This window comes from Cavia porcellus, unplaced genomic scaffold (genome assembly GCF_034190915.1).
Source record: "Cavia porcellus strain 051 isolate PalLab524CR breed Dunkin Hartley unplaced genomic scaffold, mCavPor4.1 scaffold_33, whole genome shotgun sequence".
Classification (NCBI taxonomy): Eukaryota; Metazoa; Chordata; class Mammalia; order Rodentia; family Caviidae; genus Cavia; species Cavia porcellus.
The window spans coordinates 20,529,581-20,553,625 of record NW_026947516.1 but is presented as its reverse complement, the minus strand read 5'-3'; the positions used below and the strand labels follow the sequence as shown (position 1 = coordinate 20,553,625).

At 36.9% G+C, this 24,045-nt stretch overlaps 1 protein-coding gene across 8 annotated transcripts in view; it reads right to left on the bottom strand.

Moving 5' to 3' along the window:
- Positions 1 to 24,045, bottom strand: part of Ppef1 (protein phosphatase with EF-hand domain 1) — a 152,838-nt gene that overhangs the window by 32,934 nt on the left and 95,859 nt on the right. For all 8 annotated transcript variants that reach the window (XR_002790360.2, XM_013148907.3, XM_063242707.1 and 5 more), the window contains 5 exons: positions 13,053 to 13,219; positions 9,763 to 9,799; positions 8,699 to 8,848; positions 4,659 to 4,799; positions 602 to 787 (listed from right to left, as the gene is read on the bottom strand). Coding sequence is in view for 7 of the 8 variants with exons in the window: in XM_013148907.3 (XP_013004361.1) it covers positions 602 to 787; positions 4,659 to 4,799; positions 8,699 to 8,848; positions 9,763 to 9,799; positions 13,053 to 13,219 (681 nt within the window). In the remaining variant the exon portion in view is untranslated. The remainder of the gene's footprint in view (positions 1 to 601; positions 788 to 4,658; positions 4,800 to 8,698; positions 8,849 to 9,762; positions 9,800 to 13,052; positions 13,220 to 24,045) is intronic.

Here is a 24,045-nt window from a genome sequence, read left to right as displayed (position 1 = left end):
AAATTTGCTATTCATTGTTACTGTTGTTAACTACAGAAAAAGAGACCTTGAGGACAACGGAACAGGAACCAGTTCCACAACCTTCACCTCTTCTAGCTTTATCAACATCACTGAAGGAGCACAACACACTCCCTTTCAGAGGTGGTAGCTAAGCTGACCACAGCAAGTACCTTGCTGGGGATCACTTATTCAACCAAATGAAGGAAAGAGAAGTTTGTTTTGTTTGTTTGTTTGATTTGGCCCTGGGAGTGTGCAAAAACGTGGAAGACAGCAAACTGGATTCACTTCTGTTTTTACATACTTTGTGAGGGACAGCATATCCATAATCCCACTGTACAGGTGAGTTGTCTTACAACTAGTGCCACATATCAGAATTTCTGTTTGGGGGATTAGTGAAGAGCAAGGAAATAAACCAAACATGTCATAGGGTGTGGGACAGTGAGGCCCCTTCGAACTACCTTTGTGGATCCTTTAGTCTCTGGTTTCTGTTTGACTCTAGGGAAGATGTGTTTCCATAGGCTTCAGATCAAACATACTTTGTAAAGAGACCATGTTTGAGGGAAGGATGTCTGTGAGAATGTAACCAGCAGTGTAAGCTTACCTTCCCATCATGGCAGATTTCATAGCCATCAGGCTTACATTCATGAGATCTAATGAGCTTCTTCAAGTGATATTTATTAAGCACACTGGCAGTAATGTCTGGTCCAAAATAGCAGCCCCCTCCTCGACCTGTGTTTGGAAAACAGCCTTTGGTGCCTCTGGGGTCACTCCACAGAATATCAACAATCTGGGAACAACAAATCAGGTTAGATTACTACTTAAAACTGAGAATGTATGTCTTTAGAGTCCTGCTAATCTACCAGAAATATTAATCCAAGGTATTGCAAAGGCTGTTTCTTACTCTTCTCTCAAAATTGTTTCACTCTTGTTTTCCCTTGTATCCTTTCCAGAATATCTTAATGCTCACTTCCAGCCCAGTCCTTTTCTAACAGTCCCAATAACCTGGTTAGCAATAACTATAAGTAATGTAGCAATACTTAGTAATTTACGGAATCAGCCCCTGCTTTTAAAAATCCCATCATAGTTTTACAACTGTTTTTTGAAGAGAATAAAACCAAACAAAATAAAACAGAATAGAGTCAATGACAACAAAACAATAAAAGTGGTACAGAACTTCAAAGCAAGATAAAAGGAAATCAATAATAGCTACCATAATGTTTCTTGTTATTTTCAAAATAGCTGCCCATACCATCAGGCATAATAAAATCAAACAAAACAGAACAGACTATGTGAGACAAAATAAAACAATGGAAGCAACACAGACCTTCAAAATAAGATAACAGGAAAGCAACAGTGGCTACTATAATATATCTTGTTATCTTCAAAGTAGCTGCCTGTACCATGAGACATACGGACAGCTATTTCAAAGATAACAAAATATATTATGGTAGCCATGATTGATTTCCTGTTATCTTGTTTTGAAGCCCTGTATTGTTTTCATTGTTTTGTTTTGATTGATTTTATTCTATTTTGTTTTGTTTGATTGTATGAAGTTTCATAACTTTGGAGTATGAAGTTCTTTGTCATATTCAGAGGAGAAAGCAGCTCCTCATAAGAAGTAAATGTCCTTAGTATGCTCCAAGAGATTAGGTAGATGTCCCTGCTGTGTTGTGGACTCAGGTTTTTGTCCTATTGAGCACAAGGTCTGGGAATCTCTGACTCTTTCCCATCACTAACAGAGAAAACTGTTCACATGACAACATCTCTGCCTCTCCTTCATCTTTCGCCCCCTTGATAAGAGCATTCTCAGTTTCGGCAACACATTTACCCAGTGACTGGATTGTATCAGCTGTTCTCCTAAATCCATACTCTTAACAGCAGTATAAACATTTTCTTCTGAGGCCCGAAGAGGCAAATGCAGGTCACCTAAGAACCAGGTCTGAGGACCTTTCTAAGGATATGTTTCATAGAAAATTGGAGGCTCTTTTTAATGGCTCTCACCTATATATGTTCCTTTACATAAACTTCTGCTATATGACTTGAAGAGCAGCGATAAAAGTGATCTTTGCCACGAAAAATAGTGAGAACCTTGAGAAAACTCTCTAGGTCTTGCTCTTAAAAATCCTTCAAATCAGGCATTTGGGCCAATTGACTTATAAAGTTCCTCAAAGTCCTGATAACCTATGATTTTCAAGGTCATTATTTTATTTTTATTTTATTATTTGTGCTGAAGATGGAATCCAGGGCCTCATGCATGCTAGGCAATTGCTCTCCCCGGCCAGTCTGCTTCCACATGTTTCTTTTGAGGGCATGAAAAAGAATGCATTTGAAGTTGTGCAGTTATTCTTGCGGGTCCATATCAGGACTTGAAGATGAGAACCTAAAAGCTGGCTTACTAAACCCTACTATATACCCACTTACATGTCTGATATTGATGGGGAGCTAACAGTGAGCTGAAGAACTGCCAAGAACCACCCTGGAATGATCAGTACCTGGTCGGAACTAGAGAAACCCTGCACCAAAAGCAGACAAGACACTTGCAGAGCTCAGGACTTTTCTCTCTCACCTCTGAATTTCAACACCGGTACAACAATATCTTACAAATAAATTATAATGCAATCCCTTTACTTTTCTGGTGATTATCACAAAAATAACACTTGTACTTTGTGTTTGGGGAATTTGACTTGACTTATGATGTAATGAAGGAGGAAACATGGATCAAAAGGATCTGTGTCTTATTAGGAGGAGATTAAGTTGTCAATTCCTACATTGAATATAAATCATCTTAACCAAAATTACCCCATGGAAAATGTCTTAAATTGCCTTAGGATATACTACACATGACTTTGTATATACAACCCTATACAATAATATGGATATGTAAATGTTTTATGTATATGATAATGGACATTATATAATAAAGAATATACATGAAAATAAAATCTCACAGTATTTTTCGTTTTCTCTCTCTTTGCCATATATAATAGTTGAAATTTACATAAATTAAATGTACATGTGGTGGAACTCTATTGAACGATAATAAGCACTGGCCAAGGAGTTACCTCTTCAAGAAATGATCTGAATCAACCTGGGAAAATCACTTTGCCTATTAGGGCTTAGTTGTTACTGATGAAATGAGGGAGATACTGTACATCTAACTCTCATTTTTCATGGATCCAAAATCATTAGGGACAACAGTTTTTAGGAAGTGAGCTTCTTCAGAATCCATTCAATGAGTTCTGCACTTCTTTCTTCTGTGTGGAATTATTCACCTGTCTAGGTTTACCGAGATTGTGAGTGTAACACAGATTTAATTCTAGAACTCATAAAAAGTTGTATAAAAGGCTCTTTGTTGGCAAAACAAATTCTTTATAGAAGCCATTATTTTCTCTCAACAACACCCTATGCTCTAAAGTCTTTAGGTGTTAACTCCACAGAAGATTAAGTATTTGTGACATTCCTTCCTAGAATTTTTCAAACCAACAAATGGTAAAGTTTTACTGAGCTGCAGTTTTGTATGATCATATTCATCTCAATTTTTTACCCCCAGCACCATAATAAAAATTTTAAAAGCAAACTTCCCTTAAAATAAATAAATTAGAACACAATTAGATTCCACTTCACACAACCAGGAGAGCTTCAATCAAAAGAACAGGCAGAGCTGGGAGTAGAGCACAGCAGAGAGCACAGTGACGGGAGGTCCTAGGTTTGGTGGTCAATACCCAGCCCCCTCAAAAGGACCTACAATAACAACTTCTTGCAAGAAAGGAGAAAAGTTGGAACCCTTATATATTGTTGATGGGAATGTAAAATGATAATGGCCACTTGGAAAAAGTTTGGAATTTTCCCAAAATGCTTAGCTTTAGAATTACCTTACCATCCAGAAATTCCATTCTCAAGTATACATTCAAAATAAATGAAAAGATATATATACACCAAAACTTGTATATAATGGTATTATTCATAATATAAAAATATGAGAATAAAACAACCCAAAATCCATCAACTGATGAATGAATATACATAATATGGTTTATCCATACAATGGAATGCTATTCATCAAGAAAAAGAAATAACGCCCGACACATATTGTATGTGTCTATTTCAATAATATGTTCAGAATGGGCAAATCTACAAAGATAGAAAGTAGCTGCCTAAGTATGGTGGGGGTAAGGGTGGGGAGGAAGGGGAATGATTACTAATAGGTATGAGGCTTCTTTTTTGGATGGGAAAGACATTCAAAAATTAGATTCTGGTGATACCTGTAAACATACCAAAAATTATTCAATTGTAGACTTTAAATGGTATGTGAATTATACCTCAATAAAGGTGTGAAAAATACAGTAATGCATTCAGAGAAAATAACATGGTCTGCTTATAAACAGTACATCAGGTTTTTTTTGTCTTTCTGAGACGGGGTCTCTATGCAATTCAAGCTGGCCTTGAGCTCGTCTCGAAATTTTATACTTATATTTGTAGCCTAGGTTTGTCTCGAACTCTCAATGATTCTCCTGCCTCAACCTCCCAAGTGCTGGCATTACAGGCGTGAGCCACCAAGCCCAGCTCAGTACATCATTTTTAATCTATATATTGTAAAGGACAACATCGTCTGTGCTGCCATACTTGTCGCCACTCTGGTGAACAGTTTGATTACCTACCTGCTCCCATTCATGCTTTGGTAACTGTTCGGAAGATGAATCTTTTGATGTGATTAGCCCTGACATGATGCTTGCACCTCTTTTCTTCCGCTCCAACTCGGAGGAATTTCCTGGCCCTGGAGGTAGCAGCACAGATTTCATCTACAAGACAAATTCGTGATTTAGACAAACCCATTGCTTGTTGTACTGCATGCAGACATTTCAGTACCAGCTAGAGTTCTGTTTATGTTGTTGCGCATCAACCCAATGAGAAACACATGGTCTCCTCTGCCATCTCGCCTACCTCCTATGCCTCATAGATTCATCCATGTCTATAAAGTGGGCCTGTTAAATTCTGTTTGCACATTTTCTCAACTAGAGATACTACCCAATAGGGAGATAACTGCATTAGTGTTTCTAAGGGATCCCAGATACACACATGTAGGTGCTAGTCGTGTTCTAAGGTATTATCACAGGAAATGGAAAGAAAACTAGTTTCCACTGAGCCTTTATCTATCCCTGGGCACAAACATCACTTGAAAGGGTGGCTCATTTTCATTTTGTTGTGTTTGCTAGGAAAAAATTGAGAAAAAGTACATATGTGTCTTAAAATGGGGCATGGGTTGAAAACTTTGGAAGCCCTTCAACCTAAATACAGTATAGCTCTCAACCTGGTCTGTCAACAACTGATTATGTTCTCTAATCCTAGTAGCAAAGCTTCTGTGTTTCTTTGGAAAATAAAATGCTTTTCTGACAGCATGTCAACTACTGTAATCCCCCTGCATTGCCTCACACAGGCTGAGACTATAATTTTATACTTGTGTATTTATAGCACTACACTTTCACACAAAACGACATTAAAGTACAGCTCTATGCGGTGGCTGTAGTTCAACGATGGGCAATACTCTGTGGCAAGCACTTCGTTTCTCCCGTAAACTGCAGTGTCTATGAAATCCTACCTTCATTTTTCAAAAACTAAAATGAAATCTTAACCTGAAGTCTTGTCTCACTCAGCTGGCAGAAATTCAATCTCAGCTGTTACTACTTCATAGCCTACCCTCCCTGTCTTTCTTCAATAAATGTCCTCAGGCTTCATGTGGAATAAAATACACTTGGAGGACCCAGCTCCACACAATTCTTTTCTGATAAGCTCATTGGGCAAGGCTACCTGGTTCCTTAAACATGTATTGCTACACAGTTTTGAAGGCCACTTAGGATTGGGGTACTTCACCCCAGCTCCCCTAGGGTACCACATCACCACTTTCTTTTGGAGGAGTCCAACTGACTAATTCTTTCCACCACCTTCTGCTAGGGAGTTTGAAGAATACTCAACCAGAATTTTAGTCTTACAAAATCTTCCTTTTCTAATCTTCTGTACTGACTTCTAACCTGCCCACCTTACAAAATGCCTTTAATCAACCCAAAAGGGAGGTTACCATCACGTTTCCCCAATACCACCACTACCCTATTAACAAACATGCCGTGGTCACAGGTGTAAACCAGGAAGTATGGTCACTCTGTCAGCTGGGAGATCTTACAGCATGGCAAAATAGGGGCTGAGAAATTTTACCTCAGATTCTATTTTTGGATCTCAGCTGATAGAGTTCCAGAAAGTCAAACCTACTACTTTTGTTACAATTCAATTATGTTTATTTAATATAAGGATGTACTGTCAGCTCAACCTCAGTCTAGGTGAAGGCACAAACAACATACTAGTCACATTTCTATCTTTAAAAACATCCCTATGAACAAATGGGACAGTGATCTCTGATTGTGGGGTGAAATCTGAGGTATTCTGGGAAAAACCCAGCCCCAAAACATTTTCCATAATCTGTCTTGATGGCTAAAACTCAGCCCTTAGATCCAAGTATCAGAAAAGGAAGGGAGAGCTGGAAAAGAAATCCGTATGTTTGGTATTTGCTATATGCCGTTTTTTTCATCTGGGTTACTATATTCAGTCTTTCCAACAATCCAATATTCTAGGTATTTTTATTAGTGTGATACATAGTAATGGCATTCATTGTGGGGAACTGGTGCAGGTGCATGTTGCATCTTAATCATTCTTACTTCTTCTTCCTTCCCTCCCAACCTTCTGCTAATCCCAACCCCTACTTCCCTTCCTGTTCCCACAAAGTATGCCTACCTGATTCCTATCATCTCTTTTATTTTGCTCTTTAAATTATTTATATTTTGTATTTCTCATATAAAAGAATCCACAAGACATTTAATCTTCTGTGTCTTATTTAGTTTACTTTAAATTATGGTCTCAAGATGTATCCATTTTCCTGTAAATGACTCAAATTTATCCTTCTTTATAGCTGAGTAGTGCTCCATTCAATAGTGGTGGCAGGTATTTTTATCCTTAACTTGTAAATAAATAAATGGAGGCTGACAAAATTTTAATGGCTTGCCCAGTCACCCAGCCAGGAAGTGGCAGAGACAATATATAAACCAACCTACATCCATTTGACATCAGATCTTAACAGTCTTTACTATATCAAGATGGCTCTCAACTTAAGAGTCTCCAAAGAGCTTGTAGGGGACATTTCAGGGATATGTTCTCACTGTCTCAAAAAACCTTTGATAGAGCTCGCTACTCTAGCTAACCTCAGGAAAGTACAAGTTTGCAACATGAGAAATTGGTAGTGGCTGCCACAGCTAATTAGCACTACATCACAGGATGGGTGGTAGTGGAGTGTAGCATTTAAGCCATGTCCTTGCCAATATTTGACTGACAAAAACATCATGTTCTCTTGCTCTTGGCTAGCATACTATGAACTCACTCTGTTAACAAAGACTAGCTCACTTTGATCAAAATGTCTTACTGGCTTGACTATCACTGATACCATGAGAAAGGGTGCCTTAAACTTGGATGGCCTTAAATTTTTATTGTAACTGGAATTTCTTTTATAGTAGAAGGAGGCACTATTAACAATTACACCAGAACAAGAGGCATAAACCAGGAAGTATGGGCATCAGTTGGTGAGGTGGAAGAGGGAGGGATATCATCACAGATTCAAGAAAGGGGTTGTGAAAACTAAAAGGGTTAGATGACAGCATCAGTATTATTCACATGTATAAAGCCTAAAGGTGTGACAGGGATCACATTTTTTTTGTCTCTATCAGATTCAACTCCAACTCTAGGCCCCATCTGCCCAGATTGGTAGGGAAATTGACTAATAGTCCTAGAGGTAATGGTTCAGATTTCCTACTAGGGCCATATACCATCAATCTGGCTCCATAAGCTAAAATGACATCCCTCCATGCCTCTAATCTGGGGCCTTTGGCTTGGTTCTGATAGAGAAAGACAACTCTAGTTACTCTGTAAAGCCAACCCAAAAATTCCTTCATTAAGTGTGGACTCCACGGTACCACATAACCACTCTCAGTTCTATACAAGTTCCTGTTCTGCTTATTTTGTATTTAATATGCTTATTTAGGGTTGAAATATTTAAAAAATAATTATTCTGGTCCATTTGAAGTACAATGGAAAGTATAACAATTCCTAAATAAATGGCTATATGATTCTACTTATATGAAGTAGCCAGATAGAAACAGAAAGTAGGATGTTGGTTGCTGAGGCTGAAGGGAGGAAAATGGGGAATTATAATTCATTGGTACAATGTTCCATCTTGAAAGATAAAAAATTTTGTAAACAGATGATGAGCACAGTAGCAATGGCTGCAGAACAATATGAATGCACTTATCACCACTGAACTATACACTAAAAATGGTTACAGTGGTTAATTTAATGTTATACATATTTTACCAAATGAATCGAGATTTTAGTTTTCTAAAATCAAAATTTTTCACTTTAAAAAACTTACAATATGCCAACATTTTGCAATGTGCCACTTTGAGCATGAGGTTTTTTTTAAATTCCTATATATAGAAGTTACCCATTTAGCTGTTTTTCAAGCAAGTATAGATTTCCTTAAAACTTACACTAGCCATTTCAGAGTTAAAATAACCACTAAATACAAATCAAGATAATACATGAATAGAGGCACATATTGCATAATAGGTCCCTGATACAGATTCATGCAAATATTACTTCTTACTCTGTTTCTTTCTATGCGGTGGAGTAAATTCAAGTCTGTGGATTCAGATATCCCACCATGTATGACCAGGATTTCATTGTCAATGATGGCACCAATTGGGATCCAGGCGTACACATCTTCCAAGGTTTGCAAGATTTTTTTTCCATATATCTGTAAGTAAGAGCTTACGTAAGTTTTGCTTTTCTGCTATGTTCAGTTTATTGCATAGTCTTGATGAATTAAAAAAAAAGCAATAGTTTTCATTCCACCCAAAGGAAATAAGCCAGGAGCTACTACTCAACTAACATGCATTAATCATTTTTTAAAAATCTGTTTTGTTTTTGCAGTGCTGGTAACTGAATCCTATCACTGAGCTACCTCCTTTTTAATTTTAAGACAAAGTCTTGCTAAATTGCCCAGGCTGGGCTTGAATTCGCAACTGTCTTGCCTCAGCCTCCCCAGTAGCTAAGATTAGAGGTATGTGTCACAACACTTAGCTTTTTATTTTGTAGGTTTGATACTTTGACATCTTGGAGCCTTGCCAACCTGGTGGAGAGATTGCTCCTCTCAGTGCTAATTCCTAAAGATAGTAAATGACTTTCATAAGAATAGGTCACACCTCCAAGACTTCTTTTATTGGGCTGTCACACTCAGAGCCAGTATCGCTTGCTTCTAACTGATTCCCCTACGTGGTCTCCCGAGTGTGGCATACAGTGTCTCCTATTTCTAAGGAACTGTGAATGAAAATCTTCCTCATGACAGTCACTTTCATGTTGTCTGTTTCACCATTACTGAATTTGTTTTAAATCCTAGGCGAGTACCTTTAAAGCAATGGAATATGTTCCTATCTATGCTGAAATGGACCCAAAAGTTATAATAAAAAACCTTGCTTTATTAAAGAATGAAAATAAGACCCTCCCATTGCAAAGGCTTCCTGCTGTGCTCCTATTTTTATTGGCATAGATTCTCACTAGTTGAACCCATCATCTTTCCTTAAGCAACAATTCAGGCATTGTTGGGTCTTTTTGACTTCTGTGTGTCAATACCAGATAATGCAAAAAATTACTTAAATGTATGAATCTTACCTTATATTTATTCAGAATTTCTTTTGTGAAGCCATACCTGAAAATAAACCGGATTTATTCAATTAATTGTTAGTAATTCTTACTTATATGAGTCATGAAAAAAAGGGAGCCCTTGACATCTCATTATCACCAATACCAGGAACTCAAGCAACTAGACTTCAGTTGCAACTATTACTTACCGGAAGTCTTTGCTAGCCATGGTGTGAAAGAACAAAAGCAGCCAATGGCATCCTCCTTACTCCCAAGGAGCTTATAGCATAATTGAAGAAAGAAAACAGATTTTCATGAAATGAGTATAAGATGCAATTTAAGAAAGTTGTGGTAGGCATGGGTTGGGTAAAGGCAGCAAATGTTTTAAGAGGTGTACCATGTGCTGTGTGCTGGAGGAAGCAGTTTAAGAAAAGGCTTTTTTTCAGATAGAATTTCTCAGATATCCTATATTTTACAGTAAATGATCACAAAAAATAAAAGACTAAACAAAGACAAAGAAAAGCCTAGAAGGCAACCAGTTGGTTCTTTATGATTTCTCCAATATGTACAGTACTGAGAGTTTGAATGAAAAGTATTGGGGAATTTTAACACCTGGCTAGCTAAGGGAGAGTTAATAAGTTTTTTTCAATTACTTTTCCTTGTTTTAGGATGATAACATGTATTCTTAATAAGCAGTGCAGTAAAGTAGGAACACAGAACATCCCAAGTTTTTGTGCAGACCACCTCGTCAGGTTTCCACAATGGAACATTATGTTTTCTGAAGTCCTCCTGTGCTCACCGAAAGTTTAAGTGTTGTTAAACCAATTTGCGCCTTGCAGCTTCTTGGTCTGAAACACTAAATACAGTTGTACTATCCTCCTGGAAAACATTTGCTTTGGGATTTGATCACAGTAAACTCTTTCTGGCTATTCTGAAGCTCCTTTGCAAGTTCCCCTCTACCCAGCCTTCTTCAGATTCTGTCCTAGAATCTCTTTCCACTCTCCTCCCTTCAACTTCTCCCTTAGCAATCTCATCCCTGCCCATCCAAGGGCCGCAGTTACTTTCTAGTACCCATAACACAGAGCAATCCTCCAGGCTACACTGTTTCTGTTCTCTGAACACATATAGTCAACTGTCTACTCAACAGCACCACAGGTCAGCTTACTCCAAATTGAGCTCCTCATTCTCCTTCAGAATGATGTCATTTTACCCCTAACCTCAAGCCAGGAACTTGGAGGTCATACTTGAATTCTCCCCCTTTCCAGGCCCTCGCATCAAGTTACTGACCCTTCAATCATCATTGCCAAATGCCCTCTAGCATCTATTTCTTTGCATCTACATTGCCACTACACTAATCTAAGTGAGAATCTATTATTTAGCTCTTTAACTGCTTCATAATTGACCTCACTGTGTCTGTTCCTGTCTGCTCCAAATAATTCTTTCTGCTACAGTTTAAAAACAAAAATTGTATGATATTCTTTAGTAACACCACCTTGTCCTTAAAAATCCACATTTCTTTGCATTTCAACCATTTCTTATATCTCAGCCCTATCAGTACTATCTTACCCCTCTTTTTGTGCTTTTGCCTTTTCTAAATTCTTTGAAATCTAAAATGTCTTGTTCCAAGCTCTAAATAAATTATTCCCTCACTGTGCAACAGTCTATCCCATCCCTCCACCATACCTCTCTTGTGACTATTTAATTCACCATTGAGATCCCAGGCTAGTAACATACTTGCATGAGAAAACTTCCTATCACCCTTCAGACAAGGCTGGATGACCCCTTTACCAAACTTACTGCATTTGAAAAACCTGTTCAACATGGTCTTTTTTGCTATATGTAAATTCTTTCAAATGTGAAGGAGGACAAGAGACGGTGGGAGGGGAGAGCATGGAGGGTAAAAGGGATTTAAAGAAAGAAAGAATTGAAGAAAAAAATTGAAGTTGAACTTTTGCAAATGTAAAGGGGAGAAAAGGTAGGAGGGAGGGGAAGGGAACAGGATAAAAAAAATAATTCAGATATGTTACGTACATGTCAAATTCCCCATGATAGGGGCCAGGGATGGAGCTCAGCGGCACAGTGCCTGCCTGGCAAGTGTGAGGTCTTAAGATCGATCCCTGTACCAAAAAAAGAAAAACCCCCAAAAACTTCCCCATGATAAATTTAATCATTATGTACACCAGGCATGAACTAATTTGTAAATAGGAAGAAAAATAAACCCTGTGTGGGTAGGGACTGTGTCTCTTTCGTTAACTTTATCATTTTTATTTTTTTTTTTTTTTGAGATTTTCATTATGTACTCCAGGCTGGCCTCCAATGTGGTATTCTCCTGCCTCAGCCTCCCAAGCACTGAGATTATAAGCATGTATCACCACACCTGGCTTTCATTAACTATTAAAACACTAGATAGAGATGACTGGCTAGGTAGAAAAATGAAAGGATAAATGGCATGCTCAAATAGAAGTATAGAGCCATTTTATATAGAATGAGCTTCTGATAATGTTTCTGGGATTATTTTTAAATTCATAGTCTCAGCATTTGCTTACTTACACTGAGACTTAGAATGGAGACTGTTCTCAGGGCAAATGTCAAATCAAAAGATAAAACTAATCAGTTGGTGAGCTTGATCAAGACACCCAAAATCCCAGGACCAAAGGCATAAAATATGCCATGCCTTCTATTGCTCTAGAGCAAATTAATTTCTGTTTTTCATAAAATGAGACATGAAAATGAGGAGGAAAAGGAAGAAAGAAGAGGAGGAGAAGGAGGAGGAGAACATTTGTTACCTACCATGCCTTTCTGAAAAAATTAAGCTATTTAATCAATCTTTATTCCTCAGATCTCTAGTAAGTCAGATAGTTGAGATGCTATGCTACAGCTATTTTCAAAACTGTTTATGAACAACTATGCCAGAAGCAATTATCCTGTCATAAAAATATACACATCAGTGAACAATATGGTATTAATTTCTGAGACAACATTTGAAGCAAGCCAGAAGAGTAACAACACAACTATTCCCTCTAAGTCTGTGTATAGCACTTACCATTCTTCCAAATCTGGTCTAACGCCCCTACAAACAATTGGCCTGGGAGCTACAGAAGCAACACTATAAGAGGGAAAAGGAAGAGCAGGACTGGAGAAAAGATAAAAAGAGCAACAGATACTCAGTTAAAGACTAGGGCGGTAAGAGTAAGAATTGAGGTCTTCTTGAGATTCCCCCATATTTTTTTCTATACCCTCACTTCTCTCTGAAGGGACTAAAAAAAGGCAGTATTTTACAGGATGGGAAATAAAAGAAGAAATCTAAAGGCTGAGGTTACCTCATATTCATCATAAAATCTTCATGGTTCCCTCTGTTTAAGTGGATGTCCTTAGGGTAAACAAGAAAACTCACAAGCAGGATCATCAGGACCTCTACAGAGTTTTTTCCACGATCTACAAAATCACCATTGAAGAGATATGGGTTGTTCTCTGAAGGGAGACCATTCTGTAGAAGGAAATGAGAAGGAAATGAGGTTTTTACAGGCAGTTAAAAGAACATTCCTTCACAGTAAGGCTTCGTACACGCTGTCCCTGTGGATATGCAGAAAAGAGGCTGAGTCAGTTCTTTCACTGAAAAATAATCTGCTCACTTGGTTGAGCCAGGCTCCCCCTTCCAGGGCAGGTGAGAGTCACTTGGGAAAGCAAGATTTCAGGAAAGGTAGGGGTTGTGCTTCTGCCCATCCCCTTCTGTGAGTTTTCTCTAAAAAGAATTGACCTTTGTGCTATCAAAAGTGCCTATGCCCTTCTCTTCCTTTTCTCCTGAAGAGGGAAACTTCTATCCAAGAAGAATGCTAAACTGAGAGGCAGAAATCTTTCCTTCCAAGGTGCCCAACATTGCACTTCTCTGGGCTGCAATTCTCTCAGTTTGCAAAATGAAGATGATACTATATCCCCACAGATCTCCTGTGAGAATGGGCGTGAAATTACCCAGGCAAGTGGAAGACATATGTGACTGCGAGCAAGCTTGGTATTCCAGTGGGCACAGATGCAGCCACATCTGGTGTCTACAGCTGGCATGTATTCTGGCTGTTTGCTGGATGGGCCATATTAATTGTTAGGTATTTTGAATATCACTCCCGAGCATAAGCTATTTTTAAAGGCAATGTTAGTATGAAAAGAAGCTGAGTAGAGGACAAAGGACTAGATTTATAATAGGTGTCACTTAATCCTACATTAGTAAATTCTAGAGATAAAAGAAGCATATGTAACATGGCTACATTTTCTGTGTCATAATAAGGATATAGAATATCCTGGAATATATACCCTGATAAGGAAACAGCTGAGTGCATTTCAGTTGCATAGTGAGATCAACTCTAATGTCTTAAAAACATATTACAAAGAAAAAAGTAAATATATATCAACAAATATATATCTCCCTTCAAAAATGTATTTTAGAGAAATATTATGAACATTACTAGTTACATTAATATTTTTCAAACTATTTTAAAATTCTTTGTCAAACTTCAAAATGCATAAGATTTTACTACTTATGCTCCTGTTTACATGCATTTTAAATTATTCATCACAATATAGTAAGGAGCTGGAAATATAATGTAAGTTATAACACAGAATTTAGGGATTCCAGAAATTGCTTAGGTAGTGTAATGTTTTGAAGATCACTGAAAATAAACAAGCAGGGGCAGAGTGTAATAAGACTAATATTCTAGTTCAGTGCCAGTTATTATGCAGATGTTGTTGGACAAATTCTTTCATCTCTTTATCTGTAAAATGGGGATGATAACTTTTATACTTACTATGCAGATATATCTTGCAACTCCAATGAGATTATGCTTACGAAATCACATAAAAACCTAAGGTACCATATAAATTATGACCTTCAATTCCTTATGACTTCCATTCTATTTCTAATTTTAAGATTTCATCATTTTACATTTTGTTGATATATTAATTTGCAGGCCTCACTCATCTATTCCTTAGATAGTATAACCAATCACAGAAATATAGGCTACTGATCGCTCATCAAAACCTAAAATAGAAAGATTTTGCATCTCTGATACTCTTCCTTCCCACATCCTTTCACTGGCTGGGATAAGCAGCTGGAGGAGCAGGAATAGTGAGAGGCTGCTGGCCCTGCCTGGAGGTTCAGGCTCTGAAGGGGTAAGACGAGCAGCACCTGAAAGCCCTGGGGTGAAAACCTGAGAGGACCCATGGATGCCTTGACTAAGCGTTGATTACACCTCAGAGCATGTGAATAATCTGGAAAGAGCGGTGTAAGACTCGATTTTACTAGAAAAGGCACAGGGAAACTTTTTCCACACACCAAAAGCCAGAACACAAACACTTGCCTTTAGGGCACCTAGGAACACAGACGTTTCCTTTCACATTTGTGACTCAGGAGTACAAAGTGTTGCTCCTCCAACTGTGGAGAGGCTTAAAGTAGTTTAAGCAGAAAACAGAAAGTTGATATAAACTAGTACTTAAGAGAATCTAGCAACTAGAGAGAGGAAGACCAACCAGATGTGCTAAAAGCAGGCTTGCCAGGGGAGAAAGAAGACAATTTTATTTAAATAATAATAATAAGACAAGCATCAAATAAAGAATGAAAGGTTAAAAATTCTTGGCATTAAAATACACTATTAAATCTGGGAATAGTGGCATACACCATAATCCCAGCTACTCAGGAGACTGAGGCAGGAGGACTGCAAGTCCAAGGCCTGCACATGTAACTTAGTGAGACACTGTCTCAAAATTTAAAACTAAAGTGAGAGGGAGACCAGGAATGTGCTGAGTAGTAGAGCACATATCTAGCACAAATTTAATACCGAGAGCACAGGTTTAAACTCTAGTACCTCCCCAACAAGAATGTCATTCAAATTTAAAGTATCAGTGGATTAGTGCTAACCAAGAGAATGGTTGTGAAATACATTATGGACCTGAAAGAATGATCAAATGAATTTTTTTTTCACACAGAACATAAAGCAAAATGATGAAATCATAATGAATGAGGCTAGACTTCAAACACCAACAATACCAAAACATTTTTAAGCCAGGGAAAGACCAAGAGGAAACAGTACAGATGTAAAGAATGCAACTTGCAATATATAAATAAATATAAATTGATACAATACCATGGAACTTGCATTTAAGTATCAAGCAAGGATTCTAGAAATAGAAGAGGAAATTGCTTAAAACTATAAATATACTAATTTCTTCCAATTGAATAGATAGGAATTAATAATGGTCAAGACCTAAAAATATAGCATGAACAGTAGCTTATATTTGGAGGAGAGGAGAGGAAAGAAAAGTAAAATGCTCTACAAATTTTACCTGAATGAGGGACATGGAAAATGTAAAAATGGTTATCTTACTTGGGAGGGTGAGAGGATTGTGGCAGAAGACTAAAGTTATAGCTATTTAAGTAATACATGAACACATTACTGATTAGAAATGTCAGGAATGGGGAGATAATTACTAGTGAAAAGAAAAGCACAATAAAAATTGCAAATATAGTAACAATTTTTAAAAAGAACACTTCATGTTGGGTATGCTGGCATATACCAGTAATCTTAGCTACTTAGAGGGCTGAAGCAGGAAGACTAGCAGTTTAAGGCCAGCCTAGACCTGGCCCTAAAAAGAAGAAAGAGAAAAAAAAGAAGAAACAGAGAGAGAGAGAGAGAGAGAGAGAGAGAGAGAGAGAGAGAGAGAGACAGAGACAGAGAGAGAGACAGAGACAGAGAGAGAGAGAGAAAGAGAGAGAGAGAGAAAGGAAAGAAAGAAAACTTCACCAAAACAGCAAAAAGAAAAGGGAAAAAGATAAACCAAAGTAAACAGTAAGGTAGAACACAAGAACATTTTTAAATATACCTGTTGTTATATTACATGTAAGTGGATTAAATTCTCTCATTAGATCACCAAGATCACCAGAATGTATTAAAACACAAAAATTAGTTACACATAAGAAAAAGTTATTAAGTTTTAAAGTAATTGACTTGAAAACAAGATAAATGCAACAAAGAGAAGGCAAGAATGGAAATATTAATACCAAACAAAGTAGAATTCAAGATTAAAGCATTAAATAGGACCACAAAGCAATACTAAGTCATAATGAAATGCGCTTTATGAAGAAGTTACAATTCATGTTCTTGTCAATATACAAAAGAGTAAGTTTGTGCTTCAGATATTTACTAAAGATGCAAGCAGAAATATGTAAAATACAAACATAGTGAGTTATTCATATTGAAATATTGGTTTAAAATAATATCCATAAATTCTTTCACATTAACTTTAAACAGTGAAGCCCAATTTGCCTCCTCCTGAGTGTAGGCTGGATTTAGTGACTTGCTTCTAATGAACAGCAGAGAAGGACAACATAAGTGATGATATGCAAGTTCAGAAAATAAGTCATAAAAGACACCAATTTCCTGATTTCTCTCTCTCTTGGATCATTCGCTTGGTCAAATGCTATGTCATCAGACTACACAGCATTGTGGAAAGGTACATGAGCTCAGTGAGGAGGTGATATATTATTCTTCACCCGCCACCATGTCAATTAGCCACCTTAGAAATGGGTCTTCCGGCTTCAGTCAGTCTTTCAGATGAGCACAGCCTAACTGTTTGATTACTACTCCATGACCTTGAGCTAAAGCTACACAGCTAAGCTGCACCCAAATTTCTGACCCATAGAAACGAAGATACTAGCTGCTGCTGTTTTTAGGTACAATAGCACACAGTCTTACTACACAGTTCGTTACACAACATATAATGCACATATTTAGAGAGACATTTAGAGAGACACAGAACAAAAATAAGGAAAATTGAATATGCAATTACTTAATAGATACACGAAGAACTTTTTTTTTTTTTGGGTCGTTTTCATTTTAACCGGTACCAGGGATCGAACTCACGACTGCCTGCTTGCAAGGCAGGCACTTATGCCACTGAGCTAAATCCCCAGCCCCTACACGAAGAACTTTACAAATAGAGAATATAATTAATCTTTCATTTGTCCATGGAGCAAAAATATCAACCTTATGCTTGACTTTAAAGAAATCTTTAACAAATAATAAAATATGATTAGAAAAATTCTGAGTGCTTGATTTAAGATTCTCAGAAATTAACAACTGTAGTCCAAGTCCTGATAAACATTGGCTCAAAGAGAAAATTAAGAACAAAATTTCAAGTTCCATAGAAGTTAAAATTAAAATCAGAAAACATGCTTTCATTAGTAGGGAAGATACACATGAAAGATTGATTCAACCTAAGAAACTTGAAAAAGAACAATAAAGCCAATCAAAGATAAAATGCTGAAATTTAAAAAGAGAAAAAATGAAGAAGATACATAATTCCAAAAGTTCATTCTTTGATCATCTCAATAGAGACAGAAAAGGGTTTTGGCAAAATCCGACATCCATTCATGATAAAAACACTGAAGAAATTAAATATAAAAGGACTGTATTTGAATCTGATAAAAGCCATTTATGACAAACCTCTATTGCCAATATCTTATTAAGTAGAGAAAAAAACTGAATGTTTTTCTGTAAAATCAGGAGCAAGAGCTGGGCACTGTGGCACACAACTGTAATTATAGCCCTCTGGAAAATGAGGTAGGAGGACCCCCACAAGTTCAAGGCCAGCCTGAGCTACACAGTGATTTCAAGGCCAGTGTGAACTGTGTAGTAAGACTCTGTGTCAAAAAACAAAGAAAGAAAGACAGAAATAAAAGGGGAGAGAGAGGAGAGAGGGCAGGAGAGAAGAATTGGCGGGGTGAGGTGGCATCAAAGTACATTCTCCCCAAAATCTGGAATCCAGGTACTGCAAAATAAAGAGTTGGCAAAGAAAAAAAGAGAAATTGATTGTCAGGAAATGGAAAGGAACTGAAAAGAAAAATTAGAAGTTACAGAGAAAAAGCTACAGAGAACTTGGAAAGATGGTCCACAATACATCAAACAGAAAAACAGTCGGGACTCTGCTCAGCTGTGGCTCATGGGGAGGATACCTGCCCTCCCAGAAGCATGGGCTGGATGTTACCTTCCCACAGTTCCTGGGTGAGAGACAGCCACAGGAGACAGTCATGGACAGAGAGCAGGCTAGAAAGAAATCCCCTGAGAAGTCTGAACTCCAGATGTGAGAGGCAGATGTGGAAGCCCTGCCTCCAGATGTGAGAGGTCAAGTCCAGCTTAAACTGCAATCAGAAATGGCTTGGTATGAAAGGGCCAGGATTATGTACTTGAACCCTTGCCTTGCTGCTTACATCCAGCGCATATCTTAGGTCTGACTGCCTTCTCTGTCTACCAATAAGAGCAAGGACATGTCTTAGCGTGGACACTGCCACAGCCTGGCATAAAAAGAGGGGTTGCTGGAATAGGGGACACCTCACAAACCCACAGACCAAAAAGCTAGGTGGATAAAACTGACTTTCTGGACTCCCTAATTGTAGGTTTTAAAGAGAAACTATTCTTTCAAAATTATATAGAAAATTCTTTTCTGTTTTTAGACTCATCTTTCTTTTTCTTCTCTTTCCTCTTACTTCATAGATTTATTGGTGTTTGGGGGGGATTTTCCTTTATCCTTTTTCTCTTTCTTGTTTTTCTTTCTTTCTTTGTTTTTTTTTCTTTTTAATTTCTCTATATTTATTCTCTGTAGTATTTCTTTTTTCTTCCTTTTTAATCTTCTATTTCTTGGTTTTTTGTTACTTTTATCTAATTCTATAAATACCCTTCTAATCCTTAATAAGGTCCTTCATCTTTTCTGTCCTCCTCATCTCAGTTTAAATTTTCCAAATTTTCTTCCTGAATTATGCATTCCCAGCTCCATATGTCTTTAATATTAGCTCTATTAATCTTTCAATAGATAGTTAACTCTATGTTACTACTACTGAATTCTTTTCTATCATTAGTGGAGATATAGTTGTCATATTTACTACATATCTGCAGTATGTCAGTACTGGATTTGTTTTAGTGTTTATACTATAAGTATAAATTTCTTTTCTAAAGTTAAGCATGGTACATTAATGCTTCTTATAGTATGTCAATATCCACTTTGATGTGGATGTTATTACCATGGCTTATTAACTTGATACTGTCAGGATTGATAGTTATTATTATTATTAGGTTTTTTTTATATGCCAATACCCTGATTATATGTGTGATATTAACAATACTGTGGTCCACTTCTGGAGAAATGAGTGCTGGGCCAATTACACTGTATTTCCCCTTTCCAGATGTAAAGAGATGGTCACACATTAGGACAGAGACAAAGAACTATAGTTAGCCATGTCCTGAGTGCGCATGAAAAGCAGACTAACTATAGAGATCTCTATACTAGCAACAAAATCTTTTCTTTATAAGGGACCACAAAACTAGGCAGAAAAGAAACAGAAAACAACAAAAACAAAAACTTACAGAAATATGAGAAGACAATGCAACAAACTGCCTTCCCAAACTCCCAAGTCCCCCAAAGCCAATCCATGGGGCATCAAGGGGGAGGGCACTAAAAGCCACACAGTCAAATTATTTGAAAAGATAACAGATGAGATTTAAAAAACAGATCAGTAAGATGTTCAGCAGGCTCACAGAAGATGTAACTAGACAGATAATGGATGTAGTAAACAAAATGATCATGAAGCTTATACAGAAGACACTAATAAAAGCTAGCTAAGCTAAACAAAAAGATACAAAACATGAATAAGCAGTTTAGCAAAGAATGAGAGCCCATGAGAAGGCACTAAACAGAAATCCAGGAGATTAACCAATTCTGTCAAGAGTATAGGCACCAGAAGCAATCACTGTGAAAACAAAATACCAGAGTTAAAAGATAGGGATTCTTTCAAAGAAAAATTATCAGAGATATCTTAAAAACATGATGACAACCTGAAAACTGAATACAACAGCTGCTAGATGACATAGATCAACCTAAGATTAATTGGAATTAGTTTAAAATCAGAACACAGCACAAAAAGTTTTAAAATCTTCTTTACATAAATAATAGCAAAAAATGTACCCAAATACAGGGAAAGATAATTAAGGGAAGGATATAGAACCCCAAATAGCCATTATCAAAAGCAAACCTCTCCACATCATATCATAGACAAAATCCCAAAAGTCCAACATAGGAACAGATCTTTAAAAATGTTAGAGAAAACCAACAAGTCACTTATAAAGTAAACCCATTAGAATTACAGCAGACTGATCAACACAAACCTTAAAAGCCAGGAGAGTCTGGAGTGAAAGATAAGAGATGATAACTTCTAACCCAGGCTTGCATGTCCTATAAAGCATTCAAAATTAAATGATAAATGAGGAATTTCCATGACAAAGAGTACTTCAAGAAATACTTGTCCACCAAACCAAATTCTAAAAGATATTCTAGAAAGAGATAATGAAGTCAACAATGCCAAATAATAGGATGAATACATTAGGCAGAGTGATCAGTTAAACATAAGGAAAAAAAAAACGGATATCAGTTAACAGGAAAATAATGCAATGACAGGATTAAGTCAATGCCTTTCAGTGATGATTCACTATTATATAATCAAAAGACACAGATTGGCAGAATGGGTCGTGAAACAAAACTCAATGATATGCAGTACATTAAATCCAGAAACATTTGTAAGTAAGATTTGTTTGTAAGTCTAACAAGGTGAGTCTTACACACCTTTGACACAAATGTAAATGGAAAGCTTTTCCTCTTGCTTCCAGACATCTTGAGCTCTGACTGAGCACTATAGTACTCTACACTGTTACTCTGTAGAGTGAGCACACAGCAGCACAATTGTGACAATGTCCAGCAGACATGTGAGCTACTTCTGATATTTGTTTGTAACTTGGATGTTCATAAGTCAGGGACTTATTGTATAAAAGAAATGCATTATATCCAAAAAGAAATACACAGATTAAAAATTAAAGGACAGAAAAATAATACTACGTGCAGTAGAGCCCAGAGAAAAGCAAGGGTAGTTATCTTCATTTCAGACAAATATATTTTAAGCCAAAATTGATCAGAAGATACAAAGAAAGTCACTACATGTTAGTTAAGAGAACAATTCAACAGAAAGAGGTGACAGTTATATGCACCAAAACTCAGTGTGCTCAGTTTCATAAAACAAACACTGCTGGACATAAAAGATCAGTTAAACACCAACACAATTACAGTGGGGGACATCAATATCCCAGGGTTTTTTTTAGATAAATCAACTAGACAAAAAAAAAAATCAACAAAGAAATATCAGAACTGAACCAAATCTTCAAACAATTGACTTAATAGATACATACAGAGTGTCCCACCTAATGACAACAAAATATACATCCTTCTATGCAGCACTTGAGATTCTCTAAAATAGAGCATATACTAGCCCATAAAGCATGCTTAAATAAACGCACGTAAATCAAAACTATGTAATGTATATTATCAGATATCTTACTTTTCTCTCATTGCTGGGACAAAATACCCAACACCCAAAGTTAAAGGGGGAAAGATTTATTTGGCTCACAGTTTATAGGAGTTCTATTCCATAATCAGCTGGTTCCATGGCAGGGTGGCTTGGCAGAGGACCATTACAAAACAAACAGTTCATGGCACCCATGAGATAGCAAAAGCAAGCAAGAAAGGAAGAGAGAGACAAGCCTGTGAATCAATGCCATGCATGGGCCACTGTGGAGACAGCCAGATGCCAGCCCCTTACAGCTCACAGGCTGAGAAACAAGAAAAGCCAACCCTCCACCACCACAAGTGACCTGCTGATCCAGAGAAACACAGGCTGTGATGATAGTTATTGAGGTAAAGTAGAAATTAATTCTTGTAGTGTTTAGTGTTTCACCGACTTTGCAGGTCTAACACTGGTAGTCTCATCATCTATTCAGAGGATAACAATACACAATGTAGCATCTATGGGGGATCTCCTTCTGAAAGTGGTAGTCATTGTTAATTCCCTATCATCCTGAAGTCCTATATCATTTTCATTGTTTTTTGGGGGTTGGGTTTTATTCTTTTTTGTTTTGTTTGATTTTATTATATCCAATGGCATGGGCAGCTACTTCAAAGATAACAAGATATATTATGGTAGCCATTTTGGATTTACTCTTAAACTGTTTTGAAGTCCTTTATTGTATTCATTGTTTCATTTTATTGGTTCTATTCTGTTTGATTTTTACTATATCTGAAGGTTATCTGCAGCTATTTTGAAGACAATAAGAAGCATTATGGTAACCATCATTGATTTCCTATTGTTTTGAAGTCCTGTGCCACTTATACTGGCTTGGTTTTATTGGCTTTATTTTATTTCGGTTGGTTTTATTCTCTTTTTAAAAAATCCAAAGAAAATAGAAATAGAAGGACCTTCTATCAATCTAATAAAAGCCAACATCATGTTAAACAAGGGGGAAAATGGAGGATTTTTTTTCTCTCAAATTAGGAACAACAGAGAGATATCCACTATCACCAGTGCTGTTCAATATTGTTCTCAAAACATTAGCCAGAGCAATCAAGTAAGAAAAAGGAAGAAGTCAACTTATTATTTGCAGGTGACATGATCCTCTACATAGAAGGCTCAAAAAATTCCACCAAAAAGTAGAATTAATAACCAAATTCATTAGCATAGCAAGATATAAATTTAACACACAAAAATCAACAGCATTCCTTCATATCAACAATAAACCCACTGAGAAAGAAAGTAGAGAAAATTACTTTTCACAATAGCATCATGAAAAATTAAATATTTAGGGTTTAACCTAACCAAGGAAGTAAAAGATCAATCTCAATAAAAATACCAATAGCATTTCTCACAGCACTGGGGGAAAACATCCTAAAATTCACGTGGAACCCAAAGAGACACGGGATAGCAAAAGCAACTCTAAGTAAAAGAGGCAAGGTATAAGGCATCATAATCCCAGACTTCAAAATATACTAAAAAGCTACAGTGATAAAAATAGCATGGTACTGGCACACCAACAGATATGTGGATCAATGAAAAGAATATTGGATGTGGAAACAAATCCAGACACAATTAGCCACCTGATTTTGACAGAGATCATAGCAAATTAAAAAGCTTCTGCCCAGTAAGGAAACAACCAACAGAGTGAATAGACAACTTAAAGAATATTAAAAATTTTTCCTAGCTATTCTAAGGACAGAGTCAATACCTAGGATACATAAAGGGCTCAAAAAAGTAGACCTAATAAAAAAGTAATTTTATTAGGTTCAAAATAAAAGATCAAATTAAAAAGTGTTCAATTGCAGTGAATAGACGCCTCTCAGAAGAGGGGACTAAACACATGAAAAAAATGTTCAACATCTCTAGCCATTAAAAATACAAAT